This window comes from Malaclemys terrapin, chromosome 7 (assembly GCF_027887155.1).
Source record: "Malaclemys terrapin pileata isolate rMalTer1 chromosome 7, rMalTer1.hap1, whole genome shotgun sequence".
In the NCBI taxonomy this organism is placed as follows: Eukaryota; Metazoa; Chordata; order Testudines; family Emydidae; genus Malaclemys; species Malaclemys terrapin.
This window is the reverse complement of record NC_071511.1, coordinates 40932388-40957432: the sequence shown is the minus strand read 5'-3', so window position 1 is coordinate 40957432 and position 25045 is coordinate 40932388. Positions and strand designations below refer to the sequence as shown.

The following is a 25045-nucleotide window of genomic DNA, read 5'->3' as shown; positions in this document are numbered from 1 at the left end:
CCCCTCAAATTTTCCCACCTGTTCCTGTCCCAGCCCATCTGGGTAAGCAGCTGGCCCACTGGGACACTTTGTTTATTTAGGTTTACCTCCGTGCCTGCGGATGCTCAAGGTAAACAAACCATCTCAGCCCGCCAGCGGCTTATTCTGATGGCCCGGGAGCCAAAGTTTGCTGACCCCTGAATTATAGGGTCATCTTATGAACAGGTTATAAAAATTTTCCATTTTTACTTATCCATCTTGGGGGCATTGGCTTATAAATGAACTGGGTTATGATCAAGTATATACGGTATATATGTATTTCACTGTTTTTCTGATATTTACCTTAATTTTTTCTTAATTTCATTTCATTGCTCCCAGTTCATCTTATTACTCACAGTTGTATTCCTTGTTGACACTGAATAAATCCTCTCCATCTATGGGAATATTTGATCCACATATTGTTTTTGGTTTTGATGCTCTTTTTCTCCCATTTATTTAATTCTTGTTTACCCAAGATGTACAAGTTCATGAAGAAATATTAAAACCGCTAAAGATTCTGATCAACATTCCTCCTGTTTTCCATCATTGTTTCCCCCTGAATTTCTGCTTCTGTATTCTCAAAGCTTGGCTGTTCTACCACATCTACTTTCAGTACTTCAGCTAATATTTTAAAGAGAGTATATTTCCACCGATTCTTTGACTGTGTTTTAATTCTTTGTTTTGTAATCTGATAAAATCAGTCTAAACTTTGCTTTGGCTAAACAGCTCTTTTTCATGGCTATTTCTGCCTTTGTTTTTCCAGGTTGTGCTACTGTATCAGGAGGAGCTGAAGATGAAGGTGAGGCAGAAGCTGGCTGGATTGAAGGTGCCGCTATTCTACTCTCTGTTGTTTGTGTTGTACTCGTCACTGCCTTTAATGACTGGAGCAAGGAGAAGCAATTTCGTGGGCTTCAAAGTCGTATTGAGCAGGAACAGAAATTTACTGTGGTCCGAGGTGCACAAGTTATTCAAATCCCAGTGGCAGAGATAGTAGTTGGTGACATTGCACAGGTTAAATATGGTAAGTTTCCTCAGATATATTTTCACAACTACTTATCTGGTCTTCAGTAACTTTGGGAAAGACTGATGTTTCAATCAACAATACAATGGGGCGAAAGTTAATTTTGTGACTGTCTGCTCTAGAAATTATATAAAAGACAAAAATCATTCACTACTGAAATTGCCAGTGGTAAAGGTGAATGCTGTTAAGGTAAAAAAAGAGCATGGCCTGACCTGTGGGCTTGTCATTTTGTGGCCTAATTCTAGTGGTGCTAATGAAAGCTCGTTAGAGTGAAACCTGTGAGAAAACAGAAGTATGAGAGCAGGACTGAAAAGAAGTGTGGACACAATCTTCAAACTTCAATGCCTTAAAGTTAGGCATCTAACTAAAACTGGCTTGACTTTCAGAAATGCTGAGCACCTGCAAATTCTATTAACTTAAATGGGAGCTGGAAGTGCTCAGCACTTCTGAAAATTAAGCTTCTGATATTCAGAATGTTTAGTTTAATTATTCCGACCACAAAAGCAGATCCTTCTTGCTGCTATCTTGCCATTCTACTCATGCACAGAGAGCTGTCAGACTCCCATCCCAGGCAAGTTATTTGATGAGCTACTTTGCATGTTTGCAGTTAATTTTCATAACGTCTTGTGGTCAACACACCACAGTGGTGGGAGCAGGACTTGGAGCAGCAGAACATGTAGGTTCTCAGTTGTGAGAGGGTGTCTGGGGGTGCTGGATAGTTAGGTGGATGCTGGGGGATGCCTGGAGAGTGCTAGGGTGTGTGCTGCAGGTGGGGAGGGTGTATGGGGGAGTTTTCTCAGAGCAAGGTGGGGGAGCCAGAGGCTAATAGTAGACCCTTTACTGTTTGCCTCTGATGTCTACAATTGCTGTTGCTAATGCTGCTACTGATTAGAGCGGCACAGAAAAAGATAATTATGGTCTATGGAGGATTTCAATATTTCTATATTTGGATTCTTTCTGATGAGAAATAACCTCCTCCCTCCCCCAATTTTGAGATTCCCTGCAAAGGAGAATAGAATCCTGGTGCAGTCCACTGTGGGGGCTGCCCGGGAACTGCAGATGCTGGAAGCCTGGGCTCCGCCAAGGAGCCTGGGGGAGAGCTGGCTGGAAACCTGCTTGGCACGGAGGGTTCTGTGTACTGTGATGAAGTCAGACTCCTTCTGCGCAACGTTCTGATTTCACCCAATCCACAGATTTCAGTGAAACAATGTTTTGTCTGAACTTTTCTCATGAGCTCTAACACTGATCCTGCCAACTGCTTCTTCCTCTCTTCAGATGCTGCAGAGGGAGTAGCGAGAGGGGGAGGCTGTGAGTGGTTGCTTGGTGGCCTGCAAAAGAGGCTCCGCATGTAGGCAGAGCAGCTACAGGACCATGTCTGCAACCCAGAAAATGAGGATCTAGTTAGGCTGTGGGAATTCATGATAGGTCTATCAGGTGCTTGAGTGTCACATGAAGGGCACAAAACTTGGCAGCCCTGTCAACCAGTGCTACATAGTGAGAAATCCCATAAGCCCTGTCAGTGCTCAGCAAGGGGAATTCACCATCTCCCTTTGATCTTCTAGCAGCTGAGGAGGCTGCCTGCTACTTCTCTCTGGGATGGGAAATGTCACATTCTAAAAAAGTGTTTAAAAAAAAAAAGTTAAACTTGTCTTCGGTGGGATTTGAAGGTGCAACATGTGCCATGTTAGGAGTTCTCTTCTTGTTGACATAGTATTGGCTTAAAATCTTGGCCCTCCCCTCCACACACTCCCTATCTATAGAGTTTGGGAGGACCAGGAATATAGAGGCTGACATGAACTGTTATAATGTGTAGTCTTCCATCAGTTGTTTAGTTCAGCGGTTCTCAAACAGGGATACACAGAGGTCATCCGGGGATACAACTACTCATCTAGATATTTGCCTAGTTTTACAACAGACTACATAAAAAGTATTAGCGAAGTCAGTACAAACTAAAATTTCATACAGACCATGACTTCTTTATACTGCTCTGTATACTACACGCTGAAATGTAAGTACATCATTTATATTCCAATTGATTTATTTTCTAATTATATGGTAACAATGAGAAAGTCAGCAATTTTCCAATACTAGTGTGCTATGATACTTTTGCATTTTTAAGTGAGGTGAAACTTGCGGGCATGCAAGACAAATCGGACTCTTGAAAGGGGTACAATAGTCTGGAAAGTTTGAGAGCTATTGGTTTAGTTAAATGGTTATTTTAGTTGTTGTTGAGTTGTAGTAATGTTTTATAAGATTAATCACATTATAGGACCTCTCCCTCACTTCCCCCCCCCCCCACCTACCTTATTAAGCCTCTCTGGTTTTCTTTTACCTTGGTCTTAACTAATAGGTGATCTCCTGCCCTCTGATGGGATTTTCATTCAAGGAAATGACCTTAAAATTGACGAAAGTTCTTTAACTGGAGAGTCAGATCAAGTCCGCAAATCTGTTGACAAGGACCCTATGCTGCTATCGGGTGAGTCTGTTTTTTATTCTTTCTGAATTAGTAGTTTATGCACATCAAACTTTTGATGCTCTTTTTCCCCCTTCAGATGTGGTTAGGTTTTGAAAAGTCAGTAACTTTAGAAATACTATTTATCTGTTGTAGGCTGACTTAGGCACAAACCTTGGAGAGTTTTATCTATTAGAAACCTAAGAATTTATTTTAAAATAGACTCTTAATTTTTTATTCACAAAAAGGATCCCTTCTAGATGTTACTTGCGGATAGTATCTTTATGTTGGGATTCATTAAATAGGTTGGTGATTCTACAAGGTGCTTTTCCTCACTAAACCAGGGCCCCACCATGAACTTAACAGACAACCCCGGCATCCTGGTAAATTTCTTATCACATAATTATGTTCAAGTCATCTAATTTCCACTTACACTTTCCATTGATTGCAGAATTATTCACTGTGTAACCAGGATGAATTTGGGGTGCAATTTCCAGTTGTCACAAATAACTGGCTATGAATTTCAGTGGCTACGAAAAATTTATTTTAATAGATGAGGTTGGTGAGTCTCATAGATAAGGACATTAAAACCCAAATTAGTGCAAAATGAATAAAGTTCCCCCAAAGATAGAAACATAAAGCATAAAAGTCTCTAGGGTTGTCATACTCTCAGACTTTCAGAGACCATGGAAAATACTGGGAGCCAGTGGGGTATATCGTAAGTGGAATGTGCCACTTCAGCTTACACCATCCTGTCAAGCCTGAAATTCCCAAAAAGGGTCCGGTAACCACCTTCTTTATATACCTTTTTTCCATTCTACCTACGCATGTCCGGGACCATATTTGATGAGGTTTCTGGCCCCTTCCCATGAGTGGTATTCTGGAGCAACTTATTTGGTCATTTAACTTCTGAGGCTGGAATAGGTCATTTTTTTTTTTTTTTTTTTTTTGCTGTTTCTGTGAAAAAATCCCGATATTTGGTCAAGTTATAAGCCTTTGAAAATTCTGTTTCTACATTCATAGTAGAGATTTGTTAGAGTTCGTCACCTAAATGCTCCCAAGATACCATATGCTGTGAGTGTGCTTCAGACCAGCACTACAAGGAGTGAGCGGGAGTTTCCCTGCAATTGCTGCTGCAGGCCATTATGGCACCAGACACAAGAACGAAGAGCAGGGGGGACTCTGTCTGTCTGTCTGTCTCTCTCTCTCTCTCTCTCAAAATACACTTCTGACAGACTCTCAGATAGTGTATAGGACTTGTTAGGTCTAAGCATCTGGCACTGCCCATTACTAGAGGTAAGATGCCAAACTAGATTGATCAGTGGTCTGGTTTAGTATGGCAAATCCTATATCACAAAGCAGAGATTAAAAGTGAAATCGATGTATGGATACAATATTTCACTTGGAGCTGTGTTCTAATGTGTAAACTGGAAGACATTCTTATTTAGTTTCTTCTTTGTGATACTAACCATCATTTTGGTGAATAGCAGTTTCATGTTTAATCCATAGCCATCTGTTTGCTCTATTCTATATTTAATTTTTGCAAAATATCCTTTTTTCTATTAATAGCGGATATGATTTATGAAATTGTAAGTACAGCCATTGATAAGCTGCCATGAGCTAGAATGTGACCATTTTTCTGTAGTAGATCTAATACTTATGTGTTAATTTCACAAGCTTCTATCATGAAACATCATGAGCTTTTATAATTTGAAACAGCCACTATTATAATATTCTTGATGGCGGTTGATATGCAGTACACACACTCCGACCCATACATGAATTTTATGAGAGCTATTTGGATGTGTATAGCTGTCAGTTGGTAACTGAAAGAAAACATGGAAAATGTTAGCAGATGTCTTGTCCTGAAAAGATAGCAGAGGGAAAAAAAGCAGTCAAATTAGGGGAAGAACATACGATGTCCCCACTCCTGCTGCCAAAACCCTCAAACATCTGACTACTTAAAGAGAGAAGCTTGGCTTTATAGTTTTATGACACAATTACACAAAGTTTAAGCACTTTTAAAGTTCTCTTTATTGTGTAATTACAAAGATGGTGAAGAATTAATGTGATATTTTAATGAGTGCTGTGTGAGCTTTCATAACTTTCATTAATTGACTGGCTAATTTATACTGACACTATTCTGGATGAGATCTAAATTCTGTTGGCTCTCTTAGGCTCTCTTTGATTTGGAGCCTCATACTGCAGGGGCTGAGCATCTCTTGGGGCTGGTCTACACTAGGGGGGGATCGATGTAAGATACGCAACTTCAGCTACGCTATTCGCGTAGCTGAAGTCTAAGTATCTTAGTTCGGCTTACCTGACCATCCTCACGGCAGCAAGTCAACCGCTGTGGCTCCCCCGTCAACTCTGCTTACTCCTCCTGCCGAGGTGGAGTATGGGCGTCGATTCAGGGATCTATTTATCACATCTAGATGAGATGTGATAAATTGATCTCCGATAGATCGATTACTACCCGCCGATCCAGCGGGTAGTGTAGACGTGGCCTTGGGAAGGGCTAAGCATTCTCTAATCCCAGCAATGTTGATAAGTGTAGAGGGATTATCAGCACCATGCATGAACCAATTGAATTTTGATGGAAATAAAAATTGTAGCCATAACCCTTCCATAGTTACGGTACATTAAACACAGTAAATTACTGTGGGTGCAAAGTACATACTCAGAGTACAGAGAAATGGATGGGATGCAATAAAGGACTCCTCTAGCCCCATACATGCTGGGCTGAGAACAGTTGTACTTAAGATGTAACTTGGTTTATACACATTTTGACCAAATATTGTGAAGGGGGAACCAGAATCTTTACTTGGGTTTTAAAATTTAGTCTCTGGTCAATGGCCAAACCATGTTAGCCTGGACCAATGTTTTAAACAAATTTGTGTAGCAAATGTGCTGTAAACATCTTAGATTTTCCTCTTCTTTTTACATATGAAATACATAGGCAGACTATTCTGGGAGCGTCAAGTTAAATGTTTTCAATGATAACAACCCTTCAGCTCTAGGACTAAAAAGTAGGATAAACCACAGCTCATCTGGGCTGCAGTCTGACATTGTCTTCTCCTGAATCATCTACTGAAGATGAAAAACATTTCTTCTGTCTTGTCATCACAGAGAACAGCTATAAAACGTTATAATTGAAGTCCACAAACTCGTTTCAATGCCATTGTCAGTCTAAATCTGTTGAAAGACTGAAGCAGGAAGTAGGTTGATATTGGATTCACCCTTCTGGCACCTGAAATGGTGTTTTTAATAATCATTCAGAGTTTCAATGACATAATTAAGCTGTGTCTCAGTGCTGATATCCTTTTTAATCACCAACACAGTCATTTGCTCTACTTGAGAAGCAGTTCTTATCATACAAGTGCTGACTAAAACAGATGGTTCATTTCCATCTGTATTAACACATTTAGAACCACCTTGAAAAATAAAGAGTTCACATTTCCATAAGACGTCTGAAACCAAAATAAGCAATTTCTCTTTTCTAGTTGTATTGTACTGACATTAAATACATTTTTTTAAAAATTGAGGATGTTAAAATAGATTTAGGGGAACATGTAATAGGCATATCAATGTCATTGTCTCAGCTAGAGTGCCAGGATATAGTACATTAACCAACTCATACCTAGCTTCTTTTGTTATACAAATCCTGCATACAAGCTGAGGGGGCCTGTTTGGCATAATTAAGATGTTACTTTCCAAGGACCATGCAGATCTTTGCTCTCTGATTGAGATCCAGTTGTATAAAGGTACCAGTCAACATGGGTAAGATTGGAAGAATCTGGCCCTTTATGAATAGGTGCTTCCTTCTTTCAGTATTGATTAATCTGGATGAGACCTTTTCTTATCAATGCTGACATTGTATATACTTATTAATTTCACTCTGATTTAGCATTAAGTAATGGCCACCTGAAAAGTATCCGGATAAAAGCTTATAATATAATGTTTTCATAAGACAAGATAGAGGCAGACAGTAGATGGAGCAGTATGTAGAGAAGTTAATATGTTTTGGGGGAAAATAAAAGATAGTTTATAAAGATCCAGAATTGTAGTACTTCAAGTTAATAAAAACCTGTTAAATCATGTAACACTTATGAATGTTGTGCAAACTATTTGTATGTGCCCCATCTAAGGTAATTAGAAATGGTAATTGGTCCTGGGGGAGCTCTGATTTGCAGTGCCTTTTTTAGTGACCTCATTTTTAGTCTATAACTTTAAGGCATGGCTATTCTGAGAGCCCTAGAGGTATAAGGTATAATTGCCCCAAACTGTCCTCTTTGAGCTCTCCAGGAGATGAAAACAAAGCCACTGAAGGGCAGTCCTTTGTTTTGTTGCTACAAGGATTCACATGCAACTCAGTGGTATCAAAAACACCTGATAAACAGTATCAGCATGTTACCAGAGAGCTGAAGAAACCAGACAGCTTGGGAAGTTGTCTCACCACAACTTTCATAATCTTAAATGGAAGGTTAGAAACTGGATGATAACTGGGTTGGGGTGGGACTTTTTTGTTTGTTTTTTGTTTGGTTTGGTTTTCTTTTAGTAGTGACCATACCATAGTTCCCTTAACAGAAGTGAGCAACCTACTTCTGAAGGGAAACCTTGACAGAGTCAATCAGAAATGGATCCAGTACTTCCCCACTTGCCTTAACCAGTCAGGGGAACATGGATCCAAAGGGCAGGTTGTGGTGCAAAGTATCTTTGGAACCCAAGTGAGCAAATCTGGCCTAAACTCAAGGAAAAGTGGTCTGCATATATAAAATCAGATGCTTCAGCTTTCATCTGCTCATTTAATCTGCAAAGTGACATGAAATTTCTTTGTACTGGGGGATAAACTTGCATCAGCTAACAGATGAAGACAGTTTAGTTGAACCAAACTGTCCACTACTCACAGAGAAATCCATGGATTGAATTGTTTAATTCTTGTCTTAGTCAAGAAAGCTGTTTGTTTGAATACATTCATAAATACAGAACTTTTGAACATGAGACTAACCTCACTGTTATACTCATCAATGTTCTGGGGTATTGTGTGATAGGTAATTGTTAATTTTCTATATATCTCCTAAGACTTTGTGTTACTGATTTTGTCCCAGTGTTTGTGAATTTAGTTACAAATATGGGACAGTTGCATAGAAGAGCGGAATTCACCTCATTCTAATTTTATATAAATAATGATTGAATTGGAAACGACACAATGTTATTGTATCTGAACTTAATTTAGTGTCTCCCTGTACATTTGTATCAAGACAAAGCAAGGATCCAAAACCAAAGAGAAGTCAGTTTATTGAAGAGCAAATAAAACAAATTTTGTGGCCATGGTACTTTGTTAGTTTCTGAAAATAAAAAATGAAGCTGGATTAAGGAATCAGGTCACTAACTGCCTGGAGAAAAACAGCTCAGATTTTGTCTCGATTCCCTGCCAGTAAATATTCCAGTCTGGGCTTCTTGCAAAGCAGAAACCTTCAGAGCAAAGCATCCAACCTTAAAAGCTCCAAATTATTTTGGTTATTCTGCAATTATAATGACTTTGATGGAAAGTTCTCTTTCTTTTCTAGAGAGATTTTTGATAGATGTTTCAGTTTATTGATAACATCAACTCTATCTCAGCAATTGCAGGAAAGGGGCTAAAATAGTTGCCTGGATTTGCAAATAGAGAATATGTATCCACCACAGTTTGGGTATTAGTTACTTTGATCCCTGAAAGTGAGGTGTTACTTTTCACTTGCTTCTTCATGCTCATTTTCCCATATTTAACTAGTTTCATTCTCTGATATTTGGATTTCTGGACACTCTTTGGTCCACTAACTTTTAGGTACATGATTGTCCAGAAAATGTCTGTGGTAGCATAGTAGTCTCTGCCTAACTTCCTAGTCCATATATGTTTCATTAATTTTCCCCTCACTAAAATATTTTCTTTTCCGTGCTGAAAAACTAACTCTTTATTAGCGGCTTCAAAAATCTCAGTTTTTCTGAACTATGTAAGTATCATGAAAGTTCTAGTGCCCACAGTAGGAAAAAATGAATTTTATTCACATTGGAAAGAAGTCTTATGAATGAAAGAAATAAACACATTCATTTCACATGAACCTGACATACAAGATTTAAGATTTAATATTCAGTGCACAGATTAGGAGGAAACATGAATTCTTTCCATAGTTCCAAGTACATAATTATAGCTAATAAAGATTTAGAGTCTGATCCTTCACTCAAACTGGTTTATATTAGTCATAACTTAACTGATGCCAGTGGAGTTACCAGTGTATAGTGAAAGAATTAGTTCTTTTGTCTGTCTGTAGATATTTAAGAGCTCTTCAAAAGTTTCTAGTTAGATCCAGCTTACTGAACTACTGGTACCCATTGCCCACGCAGAAATATTCCTTTAAGTTTTAAATTCACTTTTAAATATAGTCTCCGGACTTACTAGAATTACATGAAGGGTGAGTCTAAAAGCTTTGGTGGGGCTCAGTTCAGATTGGTAACTAGAAGTCTGGATATGTTTTATGACCTTCTGAAGTCTGTGGGACTGAGCTTGAAATCTTGTGTGTGTGGCTTTTTTTCTGACTGAGACAGTGATCCATAAAGAATAACCTTTCTTTTGATATTTTAACGGATATATTTATGTTCCAATACAGAACAAATACATGAATTTAAAACACAGATTAAAAGTTTAAACATTTTTGAGCTTCAGAAAAGTTTCTGTTTTGCATGAAGTTTTAGGTCGTTTCTTGTTTAATGAAACCTGTAGTTTAACTGAACCCTTGTAATGAATTCTCTAAGTATTTTCTATTCCTTCTGACTTGCACTTCACATTTCTTCAGTTCTGATTCTGCAAGCTTAGTGCAGGTGTGTCTAGAAATGACATATGAGGTTATTGAATTGAGCTTTAGTAGATTGACATTAAAGGTAATGCAGAAGCACAGTAGCGCAATGACATTCCATGCATTCATCACTATCGTTTACATACTGAGGGGTAATGAGATTGTTGGTACAGTTGGCTGGAGAACAACAGTTCTGTTTTGTGGCCTCTCTTGAGATTTCAGCATTTGTTTTTGTTCTACATTGAAATGAAAACAAAACCTTTAGCAAAACCGAATTGTGTCAGAACTTCTCTTTTCAGATCAAAATTGTTAGAGAGTCCTAAATCAAAAATCTATCTGTGGAAGTGACTTGAGGGTACACCCTGGATTTCAGAAACCTTCTCAGCAATAACTTCATTAAAATCAATATGTTTCCAGACAAAATTTCAGTTTTAATGTTTCGCCAAAAATGTTCCAACCAGCTCTAATTATCAGCACTAATTCAGTCCTGATGAATTGGAAGTATTCCTTTCTATTTCTAATAGCCCTCTTCCAAAAACTGCCTCTTACAAAGACTAATGCTTCAGTCTTGGGTAAAACCAAGACTAATTTACTGTGTTACAATGGGGAAACTACACACTGAATCACTTTGATGTCTGCCAATAATTCTCTGACAAAAAGGTTAGCTCAGTAAAGGCTTTAATATATAGTATGTGTGTGCCTGGTTTATTCAAGTTGCTCCAGTAAACTTCTAAAAGGACCTCATGGATTCATACAATAGATTATCTATTAATCTAAACACACTCTTTAGATCTAAACTCAGAGTTTCTTTTCTTGATGTCATGATGTTAGTTCTAGGTGTACCCCAGGACTTTTAAGTGACTGTGATGGGGTGGACTAGGCCCTGAGTACCTTGATGGCAGCTTTTTGGCCCTGCCAAACCCCGCCCCAGAAAAAGGCAGCGATCGTCCAAGCTGCCTAGAGAGGCTGAGTGGGAAGCAGCCAATCAGGGCCTAGTAAGCTAGTATAAGAAGAGCTGCACAGACAGAGCAGTTCCTTGCTAGAGCTAGAGGAGAGTGGATGGTGCTCTGGGCTGGCTGCTGGGACTTCAACAGGATAAGACCCTGAGGTAAGGTGAAGAATGTGCTGGAGCCATGAGGAAGTGGCCTAGGGAATTGTAGCAGCAGCATAGTTTATTTAAAGGGACACGGTGGATGGCTGCTATCTTATAGGGTCCTTGGGCTGAGAGCTGGAGTAGAGGCGGGCCTGGGCCCCCCCAATCTCCCATTAGTCACTGGAGGAAGTGGCCTGGACATTGAGGCACTCCAAAAGGGGAACTAATCTCTTTTAGTGGCCCAGCTGAAGAGCTGGGGCCAGAAAGGCCCTGAAAGGGCAAAGACATTGCCTCCAAGGAAGGAGCCCTGGGGCACCACTCTGTTCTGGAGCAGGGACAAACTGAGAGAGATATTACAGAGGGCACTGAAAGAGGCCCCTGTTGGACTTGTACCCCAAAAGGGGTTTGCTTTGCTTTTATCTCACAGATAGACTATGTATCACTTGGCCGGAGGGCTAAGTCAGCAAAGACCCACCACAAAAACAGCTAGAGAGAAAGAGTGCAGGCACATACACTTGGCTAGGAGGCGCTCGCAAGAGGTGAGTGCAACCCTGTTACAGTGACCCCATTAGGGAAAGGCATCACTAGCCAGCAGGGAAAGAGAAGAGCAATTGTAATCAAGAATGGGATGGGAGAGAGGGGGGAGCCACCAGAGGCTGGTGAAGGGGTAACACTAATCAGTTAAGAGCATTTCGGTGACTGACATGAAATGAACAGCTTTTGTTCACACACTGGCTGAAAGTCAGTCTCCTTTGACAGTGTGATTAAGAACATTCAAGCAGTGATTCTATTTTAGTTGAAGGGACTGGGCTTTGATCAGTAGTTTTTTTTTTTTTTTTTTATCAACTTGAATGTTCTTTATTGTGTTTGCTCTTGTGAGCTTTTTTGGTCAGATGTAGTCTCACCTTTTGTCTGTCTTCTGTTTACCTCATTTCAAGAGATAATTTTAGCTTCTAATTATTTTAACTATATTTACTTTGTGACGCCGTCCAGCTGTTTAATGACCATATACAGCATTTCCTGGAAATATAGCTTCATTGCATTGGTTTGCTCATCTATTTGATGAACATTTTGGTTCCTATATACTGTCAAGCATCTTCTATACCATATGTAAATTAATTTACTTTTTACTGGTTTTCAGAATTCTGATCTCTCTGAAAACTCGTTTTCAAATCCATACATGAGATGGATGTACACCTCTACCCCGCTATAACGCTGTCCTCAGGAGCCAAAAAATCTTACCGCATTATAGGTGAAACCACATTATATTGAACTTGCTTTGATCCACCCCCCAGAGCGCTGCTTTACCGCGTTATAACCGAATTAGTGTTATATCGGGTCGTGTTATATCGGGGTAGAGGTGTATATGGAAAATGGAAGAAAGCTGTACTGCTGCTGTATTTTTCTGCTTCACTTAGCTGTTGATAGCCAGTGCCCATTTTTGAAGCTACTCTCTTGAACTTTGCATCAGAATGACATTGAAAAATAGTGTTTGCACATTATATTGGAAATGGTAGTTGCCATAGATTTACGATACACTGTGTGTAATTGGCGGCAGGGGGAGGAACCAATATAAATTTGTGCAGAAAACTTCCTCTGTGAGGGTAATACCTGTGCTAACTGGTAGGTTAGGTTAAATGCAATAGTATTGATAGATGTGGTAGTTGGAATGTTTTTAAGAACTTTCATACTTTTAGTACAGTACAATGCCTTCTTATTTGCTGTATTTTTTGACCACACAACATTTGTCTGCTGACAGATCCCAGTTCCTGAGGCAGTTCACCTCACGGAGGAAACCATGCCCACCTTTAGAAGCAATTTCTTTTGAAATACTAGTGTGGAGAACTGGGAAATTTTTGATTTATTATGAAACAATGTGTGACTCAGTTTCCCCCTTGCATTCTATTGTTTCCTACCTGGGTGAAGGAGATTAACCTCTTTGTCTTCCAGTGGGGAGATATGACAGATGTGTGACCTTGGAAGCATGGAAAATGTCAGAAAATTGCATCAAAATATACAAGATGCTATAAGCACATAGAATATTCTGGACTTTTGCATCAATAAGTGTAATATGCATCTTTGTGTTCCTGGCTTGCTGGGTGGGTTTTGTGTGAAATCTGGAATGACTCAGGAGTGAGTAATGCAAAGTCCCAGTACTGGCGGTGCAGATACCCAACTTTTGAAGCTTTCCCCTAAGGAAAGGGGCATTGCTTAGTATTACTTATTTCAGAACTGGGCAAAAAAGGGTCAGCTTGAACCAAGTCAGGGTCCCTCACATGATCCCCCAAATGAATATGAGTGTTTAACCAAGAGGGAAAATCTCTGCTGGAAAGGTTGGAAGGACTTTGAAAACCTACCACAGGCTCCATGTGGAAGATGGGTGACACCTAGCAAGCTTAGCATGCATATAGACTGTTTATTGTTTTATAATATATTTTCTCTATAGTGCTTTTGTCCTAAATAAATGTACTGTGCTTTGTGAAAGCTGGATGATCATTGGCAAATGCTGTCAGAGGCCCCTGAGAGAACAGACCTGTAAGTGCTGGACTAAAGTCAGACCTGCTGGGATAAGCATAAGACTGTAACCCTAAAATTCTGGTCCAGAGGGAGAGGAAGGTGGGTTCCAGCCCATGGACAATTAGAGGATTGAGACTTAAAAGGACACCCTTGGAGAAGATGAGGGAGGGAACAGAGGTGCAGTTAACTTTGCTTGGATGCCCTTCTTTGCATGCCATATTACAAAACAGGATGTATAAGTGTGTCTAAAAAGGCTGGTGGAAAATAGCACATTCAGTCTACCATATATACCAACATGATATCCAGGAAAGGGCATAGTGATCCTGCTTTATTTCTGAGCTACTCCTGCATAGCTTGTAGATAGATTGAGCCTTTCTTCATCACCCCAAAGTGGGTCAGGTCTGCCCAGGTAATCTCACTTTACCTTTATACCTGTACAAGAGTGTTTTCTTGGTGCAACTTTTACAGGTATAAGGAAAAAACTATGCACTGGGATCTGCAAAGTAAGCTAAGGACAATGCTGGTAAAAACAGCAATTTTTTTCTTGGCTCATTTAGCAGTCAGTTAAATTCTGAGCCCAGCAGTAGTGATAAAGACACCGCTTACTGAAGCCAATTTTGAATGCTTCACTTGTAAGAAATGTTAATCTGGGTTGAGTCAGAGGTTATCCATCTGTTCATATTTTTATGTCCATTTCATTTTCACCCATCATCTCAAAGGATGAGGCTCAACAGCTCAGTTGTCAGTGATTTGATATTTCTCGCTCTATCCCTCTGACACATCTCTAGATTGATGATTTTCCCTCCCAAATTCTGTCGGCTTCAGTGTCATTAGTTCACCCTCATTTTAAACATTCAGCTAATTTTGTGCAACTACCCATTTTCACTGGAGAAAATTGGAGCTAGATTCCTCCTTTCCCCCTAACTGAGTGGGAGAGAAGAGATCACCTTAGCTGGGACCCTATCCTTTTCATGGGGTGAAGCTAAACCAATGCACAGAGACACTGAATGAGAGGAAGTCTGCTTATCTTGTTAAATTTTACCCCTTGAGCTGGGAGAGAGGGCAGCCCCCTCCCCACAACTCCTCTGTTGTGAACATAATACTGTAACTATAGGACCCCAGGCTTGTAGTAGGATTGGAAAGAAAATAACCTCATCACTAGGGGTTCCATTCTGTGGGAGCCCCATCCCCAGAGTCATAGGGAAGAATATACAGTGTTGCCTGGAAACCTCATCCACTGGAAGGGGATAATTCTCTGGGGAAAGGGGACAGGAGGAAGACTACATGACAGGGACCACATTCCTGTGCAAAAGCAGAAGGGAGACCCCTCTGCCTCCCGGCACCTGGGTTTCAGAAGCAGAGAGAGATCCACAAGATCTTCTCTCCAGCAGAGGCCTAGGCTCTCTTCCTGTCTCACCTGGTATTCTACTCATGACCCAGATCACTCCATGAACAGTACCTAGCACACTGCAAGCACCACTGGGATACAAATAAATACAGTATTATATTCTTCTGGGAAAGAACTGGGTTCAGAATTGTGTTCGTTGTAGAAGTGAGAAGGGAAAAAGAGAAAATGGAAAACTGGACTGAGAGCACGTTTTCCAAGAGGGAAAAGGCCACTGAACTTTGCTCCCTCTCCTGTTGCCTCAGGTGGAGGAGGGAGGAGAGCTCACTAGTTTCCTTAAAGGGGAGGATCAGAAGTCTGAATTTGATGTGGAAGTTGAGAGGAATCCAGTGGAGAGATCTGAAATAGGGAAGTGCCACAGTCCCAGTGGTGGGCTAGGAAGAGGGAAGCTTTGAGTGGGCTGATAGAAGCAATATTTGTTTAGAGGATGTTGGCAAATAATCAAGATAGGGACAAGACTTTAGCCATAGAGGCAAAGCAGAAAGGTCAGATATGAGATATGGAAAAACTGAGTCCCTGAGTTTTGGAGGCAGCTTGACTATTTGGGAAGAAGGAGACAGGAGTGAAATTGTACTGAGATTCCAAGACTGGATGAGAAGAAGCAGGATGATGGTGTCTACAGCAGTGGAGAAGGTTGAGAGGCAAAATGCAGAGGCGCTCTGTATTTGTGAAGTTGAGATGGGATAGCAATGGCACAGCCAGGCAAAAGATCAGAGAGGCAAGATAGGACAATCACAGAGAAGGTCATGATAGAGAAACAGATTTGTGAGTCGTTGGCAGAGACATGTAACTTTGTGAGAGCAGATGAAGTTTCTCAGGGATACTGCACAGAGAGATTGTGTAGAGAGCAGGAGGACCTTAGACAGAGCCTGAGGGATGCTAACAAAAAGAGGGGAGGAGAGACAACTACCAAAGGAGATGCTGGAGGTTTAGGGGGGGAAATCAGGATTGTATGGGAGTCCAGGGGACGAAGAGAATGAATGACAGAAAATGTGCTCTCAATCCAGTTTTCTATCTTCCTCTTTCTCTTCTAACCTTCATAGTGAACATAGTTCTGAACCAACTTCACTGTGAGTGCTCTGTTGTTCTGCAGCTTTCAACAACTATTTTCAAAAATACTTGTGGGTAACTTGGCTTGGTTCTCCAGTTCAGACAGGGTCTCGTTAAAGGTAGTCAAGATTCAACACATTTGACCACTGGTGTTATTGACCAAGTACCAATGAGTGCCTTGTTGTTCCAGCTCCAAACATACCAAAGGATGAATTTCAGAGACTAGAATACCAATTAGAATGTGGCTGAGAGCAACCTAAAAGAGAACAAAATATCCTGGAGGGAATCAAATTGTATTGAAGACAAACAGCATTTCCAAATATGAACAATCTTCAGTGCACTAAGAAATTCTTTTTTTAACATGTCTGTCTATCAATGCATTTTAATTGGTATTGTGTCTGCTGGAACAGTCTTAGGGCTCTGATGAGATATTTATGCTCAAATCAGCCTCAGCAAGCTGTTGACAGCACTTCCCACTATGTTGTGTTTGCCAAACCAATCAAAGGGACATTGGTGGCACAAATTAATTGTAGTGATTGCAAAACAACACATTATGGTATGTAGACAATATAGCATCTCTAGTTATCACAGCACTGTCACCTAATAACTTGTGACACCACTGGTATCAACTTCTAAAATCTCAGCCTACTTTTGTCCCAAATATCCATTCTACAATGTTTTTTTCTACTTTCATTATTTAGTGCCTAAGGATCTATGTGCTGTGTCACTCCACTGGCATTCTTTTATGTTTCTATTTTCATTTTAGCAACATGGAAGAGAAAGATGTGGCTGCTGGTGGTGGGTGTCTTTGAGGATTGTAAATTGGTGGGAGAAAACAAAGGAGTGGAAAACAAGTTTGGGGCCTACTGGGATTTAAATAGAGACTATGTAAGAAGATGCTTAGCAGCTTGTTTGTAATAATAATAATAATAATAATTAATAATAAAAAAAAACTAGTGAAGGGAGGAGGGTGAAGTGCCAGGTTGTAAATGGGAATATTATCTTAACCTATAAAAGCATTGCTATCAGTTGCAGGTTTGCTACTTTGAACAAATCTAGGAGTGTTACTTCGTGTTCTAAGGAAAGTAGCTTCTTTATTCCTGGCCATGAATCTGGATGAAGAGAAAAACGATGAATCTGTTTGTCACTATTTTATCTGATGGACAGAATTATGTTCTCAAGAAAATGTGTTGCAACATATTTATTTTGTAATGACCTGGGTTGACATATCAGATGCTTTCTCAATTTTCAAAAGAATTAATCAAAATGAACCGTGACTCAGGGCTCAGTTCAAAAATTTGGTGAAAAACAGAGGAAGACTATTTCCATGGCTGTTTGAGCTTGGCAGCTGTGAAAACCAAGCAGGATTCCCTGTGGCAAAATGAAAAATATTCCCCGTCTCATGCATGGAATCTGGGACTCTGCCCAGCTCGATTGGTTCATATTGCAACTGGTCAGCAGCCACCTCTGTGGGGGGCTCCATGGAGCCTACTCAGGAGCTTTCCTAGTGGTATTGTACTGTGGTTGTAGGCACTTCTCTGCTTAATAGAAAATCTTGCACTGGGGAGTTCTCAGAACTATAGATCAGGCATCAATGGAAGTTCTTTTGTTTTTAGAAATGAAGCAATGTTAATGATGTGGCATTGGGGACTGTGCCTTTAAGGACTGGGCTTCCCAGACAGAGTCTGGAAGGAGCACTGTGAATGAAGCTCTTGTTATACACACCCAGTTGAAACCAGAACCACAACAAAGGAGACATCTTGCTAACTCCTTAAGCACTGAGTGATCACTGAGCATCACATGGTATTCAGAGTGAAAAGGAACTAAGCAGATACCCTGAGTGGAAGAATGGAGCAGTAAATAGCCCCCACTAGTGCTGAAACTCTCTAGAAATGTGGAAGATAATTGTCCATCCATGCCAGCAGAAAGACAGGAGTCAATGGATGTGGTGTAATTAGGCTTCAACTTTATTCACTTTAAATAACTGGGATTATCTAGCAATTGCATAGTGCAGGTCATCATCATTTCTTAATCATTTCTAAAATATCCCCAACCTGATCCCAGCCATCTCATTGCTGGGATCCCACCACCTTCCCCTTGTGTGAGGTAAAGGGGGCTATAGAAGGAGAAGAGTTGGCTCCCTTCTGTATCAGACTCAGAGCCCCAAACCCCACTTCCTGGGCTCCTTTAAGGGATGATTTCTTTCAAATCCTTTCCCAATCCATTTTATCCAATCAGTGTATCCCTTCCAAAACTGTTACCCGCATTGGATATCTGCCCTCAAATTTAATTGTTGTGACAACATAACCTAACCTACTACCCCTCCCCACTGGGTCTCAGACCGGCTGTGGGGAAGGTGAAAAAACTCCACCTAGCCTCCGTAATCTAGTGGTGAGGGAAAATTTCCTTCCCAGCCTCCAATGAAAAGGGCAACTAGAGGATGCACATAGCAGATCGCGAGGGGACCTAGTTCTTTTTCAGATCCATGAGTGTGTGTGTGGGGGGGTGGGGTGCTGCCACTGTGATCCAGGTGAAAAAGGGCTTCTCCAGAACTGCACGGGATATAAATACCTACCTCCTTCTGATCGGCAGGAAGGGCAGTGACCTCCTTCTCCTTCACCCCCCCTGACTTGGCCCAGCTGCTTCCTGCTCTTCCCTGCTCTATCCTTGTATACGTTGCCCCCCTCCCATCTACCCGCCTGTACTGGGGGGAGCCCCCTTAACGAGGCAATACGCCTGTTCTTCCAGCCAGCTGGACAAGGACCCAAAACATCAAGCTGCAGTGGGCACATTGGAGAAGATTTAAACAGTATTTTACTCTGTATCTACAAGCAATGGATGCCAGCAGAAAGGCAGAGTCAGAAGGTAGCCTTGTTACTGTCAATAGCTGGTTTGGAAGAACTTGTGTTTAACAGTTTTCAGTTCATTCAGGCAGAGGAGGCTAACTGTGAAACTGAATTATAGAAATGAGAGGTGTACTGCACTGTATGCAAAAAAGAAACATCTAAGAAATGATTTTAAAGAGAAAATACACAAAGAAGGTGAAACCACAGAAGAGCTTGTGACTGAGCTAAATCTGAAGAGCTCATCTTTGCAATTTTGTGAGGCTGAGTTAAGAGACCAGATCACAATTGGGATCTGGAACAAAAAACTGAGAGAGACTACTGTAAGACCAAGAATTAACCCTTCACAAAGCAATTAGAATTTTACAAGCAAAGGAAATCACCAGTCCAGAATGAAACTTATAGAGGGTGGACAGTTCTTTGATGCTCTAGACATGATAGAGAATCCAGAATGCTACCAGAAAAGAGACTTGAGACAGAAAGGTGTGCATAACTCAGTCAGAGTTCAGCAAAAACAGCATATGAAGCCGTGCAAGCCAAGTGGATGCCCAACATGTAAAAAAGATGCAAGAGTTGCAATGGATTATATCACTTTGCAAGTTTGCAAACACCAAGAGGGCATGCACAGTGTGGACAAGGACAATGACATCACCACTAGCTCAGATAAATTCTTCACAGGCGCAATGGACAATGTTGCAGCAGGAGATAGTTGGACTATCAACCAGAAACCAAAGGGGACATTTATTACTTTCAGGTTCGTCTGCTGAACAAATTTGGGCAGCATCCCAGCCTTCCTCTGGCTGGACAGCCAAAACTTTAATCTGCTGTGGCACAGTGCCAGTGCCCTGATGCATGTCTACTAGGCAGTTTTCACCCCTATGTGCCCCAGCTCCTGGCAAGTCTAATACCTCAGATCCTTGAGATCTTTCCTCTGAGGTTATCTCAAAGTGGCAGCTCCCTCCCCAACTCCCTGGTTCGGGTTTGCTAACTTCACATCCATGGTGAGCACATGCAAACACTTTGGAGGACAGGATTAGAATTCAAAACAACCTTGACAAATTAGATAATTGGTCCAATTTCTGTAAGATAAAATTCAATAAAGATAAGTGCAAAGTGCTTCACTTATGGATGAAAAATCAAATCAGAGCTACAAAATGGGGGAAAATGGGTTGGGTGGTATTACTTCTGAAAAGGGTCTGGAGGTTATTGTGAATCACAAATTGAATGTGAATCAACAATGTGACTCAGTTGCAAAAAAGGCTAATATCATTGTGGGGTGTATTAAGAGGAGTAAGACATAGGAGGTAATTGTCCCACTCTACTCATTACTGGAGTACTATGTCCATTCTTGGCACTACACTTTAGGAAAGCTGTGGACAAATTGGTGAGTGTCCAGAGGAGAACAAAAATGATAAAAAGTTTAGAAAACCTGACCTATGAGAGAAAGTTAATAAACCTGGGTATATTTAGTCCTGAGAAAGAAGTCTGAGGGGAGGGGGACCTGGTAACAAATGTACAGTATGTTAAGGGAAGTTATAAAGAGTGATCAATTGTTCTCCATGATCATTGAAGGTAGGACAAGATGTAACAAAGCGAGAGATTTAGGTTAGATATTAGGCAAGATGTTCTAACTATAAGGGTAGTTTAGTGGGCGAGGTAATACATATGTGAATGAGGTAATATCCTTATTACTTCACCCACATTTTCTCTCTAATATCCTGGGACCAACACAGCTATAACACTACATACTAAACTGACAATGATATACAAAACATTTAGGGTAGTGACCCTTCAACCTTTTTCGCATCTGTTTTCTAAATATTTCAGCATTCATAAAGGAAAAGCTAAAAAAGTACAGGCAACAAACCTACTCTTTAGCTTTCACTATTTAGGTTATGAACAGATAGTGGGTAAATCAGTATCCGCTTTGTCTGGTCTTTAAACCCTTTATCCAGTCATTATCTGACTATTAAAGACTTTAGATTAGGGCTTCATCACTAAATTAAGTGACCGCATTGTCAACGTTTTGGCACTATCCTTTGCACATTTACTCTTATCTTTTGTTGACCGACCATTTTTTCATATTCTTTTTATTAAATTGCCTTAAAAGTACAATATCACACAAGCTTGTTCTTTTCTTAAAAAACCTTTATGGAGTGTTCAATATAAAACTGTCTAGCATAAACTTTGTTTCAAATTCTCTATTTTTAAAATACTGACCCTCCCCCCCCCCATTAGGGAAGTGGGCTACTTGTAACTCTTCCCAGAAAGTTCTACCCTATTTATACATTTTCTTCTTTCTCAAAATGACTAGCATCCCCCTTCCTCTGCTGTATATCTAGAAATGTTCCTAAGAAGCGTACAGTTTTAGTTGCTTGTAATACTGAGTTAATTTCTAGTAAAGATTCTCAGACTATGGTCTCTGGTGCCCAGTGTTCTGGTTTGTCACAGGGTGCTCTCTCTTTGATTTCCAGTAAATTGAATTAAAATGGAGCAAAAAATGAATTAAATATATTCCCAATGTTACTTTTCCACGTAAGCAATTCTTGTAGTTGCCACTATAGGAATATTACATAATCCAAAATGGAAAGGAAAGTGGTCTGTGTAATTGCACACAGGTAGGGATGGAAGTTCCTGAGACAGCTTCTCAAGATGTGGCTTACCTTGTGAAAAAGTTAGAACCGTTGATTTAGGGCTTGTCAGCATGGTGCTTTGGCTAACTGGCCCTTGTGGGCCCTGCTGATGTGCATTAAAAAAATCCCTAGTGTGCATTAAAGTAGCCCTGTTAGAAATGAGACTACAATGCTACACACTAGGGAATTTTTAGTGCATGCCTGCGCATCCACGTGGGCCAGCTTAATGTACACCCTGCTGGTGCAGACTAACGAACCATGAAGACAGGCATGATAGATTTGTGTGATGTAGATCCTTCATTTGATACGTCTACGTGGGCCAAACAGGCCATCTCTAGACAATAAAATGCAGAAGATTTTTTTCAAAAGGGATTTGATTCCATAGTTAGCATTGTCAGTTAAATGATAACTAAATAGATTATCCCTTTCAGGAAAAACTCCCTTGTTATCAGTTTAATTTGTTCTACCCATAGCAAAAAAATTCTTTTCAAACTGAATCATCTTCATATGGGTGCAGACTTCTCCTTGTCCTCTGAAAAACATTATCCTTCAGTTAGTAATCCCATGAAAATATGTCTGAGTCTTGACTTCTTTAGTGTTGGGAACATGGGATTTCTCAATAAGTAGTTTATTTTCTTATATTCCCATGAATCATAATTTGTTAAACACAATTAGCTGTGCAACACTTCAACTTTTTTTCACTATATTTAAAGGTGTGTGATCAACTTCAGAATCATACTTATCTGAAAATATTTTATTACAAGTAACAACTGAGATAACCGTAACTGAAAGATGAAAAGTTTTCCTTACTTTTAAATGTTGCTTCTGAATTTGATGGTTTGTGTAAAATAACTTTTGCTGCTTTTCCTATGTGCTCCATTTTCCCCTTTATTTTGTGTGTGTTTCACACAAAACAGGAGAAAAACATTTGCAAAAACAGCAAAATGTGTTAAAATCACAATAATTGGCTTGGATGCAAATGTAACACCTGAAGTTACTTTTACCTTTAAGAATTGCATCAATTTCAAGTTGAAGTTTATTTTAAAACTTGACTTCTACCATCATCTATTTAATTGATACACAGGCACCCTGAGATTTGTAGTAAAGCATCTTTTATTTATGCAGTGGATGGACTTCTTTCACTGGCATGTGCCATGACTGGAGTCACTCTGGATTTAAACTAGTGTAACTGAGGTCAGAATCTGGCCCACTGTCTACCCTGGTAGTAGTCTTTAAAAATACATTCAGGAAGTATTAGCAAAATTTTTAATTTCTCTTTTATCCTGTCATTTCAGGTACCCATGTCATGGAGGGCTCTGGGCGAATGCTCGTAACCGCTGTGGGAGTGAATTCTCAGACAGGCATCATCTTTACTCTATTAGGGGCTGGTGGAGAAGAGGAGGAAAAGAAAGATAAGAAAGGTAACCCCCTCATAGCACATCTTCATGCTCTCAAATTATTCTTGTAGGCCCTTTATTCGTAAAGCACTAAAAGTATCTAAAGTACTGTCTTCATGTATATTTTTTGTCATTACATATATGAGGGAATACAGCAAGAGCTATATATTACTAATATGTAAGTCATGATTAAAAGTTTTTTTCATTTTAAGTTGCAGACTGTAGTGTGTGATCAAATAAATGGGAAAATAAGGGTAGATATTCCAATCACAACATTTTACTTTTGCATATAAATCTATACTCACCTAAATTTTGCCCATTTACATCTACATTAATCCTTGCATGGTGACAGTTTTCATAATGGTAGCCGTGTTAGTCTGTATCAGCAAAAAGAACGAGGAGTCCTTGTGGCACCTTAGAGACTAACAAATTTATTTGGGCACAAGCTTTCGTGGGCGAAAACCCACTTCATCGGATGCTGAAGTGGGTTTTAGCCCACGAAAGCTTGTGCCCAAATAAATTTGTTAGTCTCTAAGGTGCCACAAGTACTACTTGTTCTATCTGCATTGATATTAGTCTTCATAAGTCAGACATAGAAAAAGCACCCTTATTTAAATTTGAAAAATGAAATGAGGAAAAATTGTGCCTTTTTGGTGATGTAAATGGAGAGTGCCTGTCTTTGTAGTTCTTGTTTTAGACTAACTTAAGTACACTTTATTCATAGACACCTTTTTACTTTCTAAGATTGACAGGTCAGGTTTGGAATATTGGAAGAAAACTAGTCTAAGTGGCAGCAAGTGTTGAATGAGGGTTACCATTTAACTTCAAGTGCCAGGCAGTCAAATCAAGAAGTCTCTTTAGATCTTGACTTTATTGTAGGATAAAGTCAGAAGAACTTACTAAGCTTATGGGCTCCACAGTAAGCAGAAAATTGGTTTAATGTCTTTTTTGTCCAGGTTTACATACACACAGTCGTCAGTGTAAACTGTTTAAGTCTGGTTGCTGCATTTCTGGCCTGAGTGTAAAAGGGATTTTTTTTAAATTATCCTCCTCAAGCATTCAGTTGTGTTTAAGGGTTAAGAAACATGAAATGTGAGATTTTCTAAAAATTCATACCTTGTCAGTAATAAAAAAGCAATTATACCTTCACCTAATGGTTTTAGTTGAACTACATTTTCCTTTGGGTTATCATTTATCTTTCTCCTGCATTGCATACTTTTATATTTGAAGCTGCAGACACAAAGAGTAAACTTAGATGGTTTTTGGGGCCTGAAATTCCCCATTTACTAACTTCTGCCCTTTACTATTTTTATGAAGAGTAGCAGAATGGACTGTTGGGAAGGCTTAAGTGATTGCGCTCAACTCCACATTTCTACAAGAAAATCTATTCTTTGTACCACATAACCTCCAAAGAGAGGTACACAATAACCACTACTTACAATAAAGGCTAAGAGCATTAAAGAGAAAACATTTGCAGTTTCCCAAGGTAGACTATTTTATGCCATTATGTTTTTTACCACCTTTTTAGGGCCCAATCCTGCTCTCATTGAAAACAGGGGGAGCAAAATCAGGCCTTTTAGCAGTAACAACAGTTTCTGTTTTGACAGTCTGTATCGGCAGGGTGAGCAGGATGTTAAAACTTCAATATTTGTTTAGAGCTCACATAACTTGTCTGCAATGAGTGTCTGCTTTGGACCAGGGAGAACCCCCTCTGAATATCTTCTTGCTTGGTGTCTGTATATTGGTGTATATCCCAAGCTTTACTGTTTGTAGTCTTTAAAGA

The 25045-nt window shown here is 39.9% G+C and overlaps 1 protein-coding gene across 1 annotated transcript in view; it reads left to right on the top strand.

Annotated features, from left to right (window-relative positions):
* Positions 1-25045, top strand: part of ATP2B2 (ATPase plasma membrane Ca2+ transporting 2) — a 534155-nt gene that overhangs the window by 351022 nt on the left and 158088 nt on the right. Inside the window, exons 5-7 of the mRNA XM_054035362.1 lie at positions 782-1039; positions 3390-3515; positions 23161-23286. Coding sequence (XP_053891337.1) covers positions 782-1039; positions 3390-3515; positions 23161-23286 — 510 coding nt within the window. The remainder of the gene's footprint in view (positions 1-781; positions 1040-3389; positions 3516-23160; positions 23287-25045) is intronic.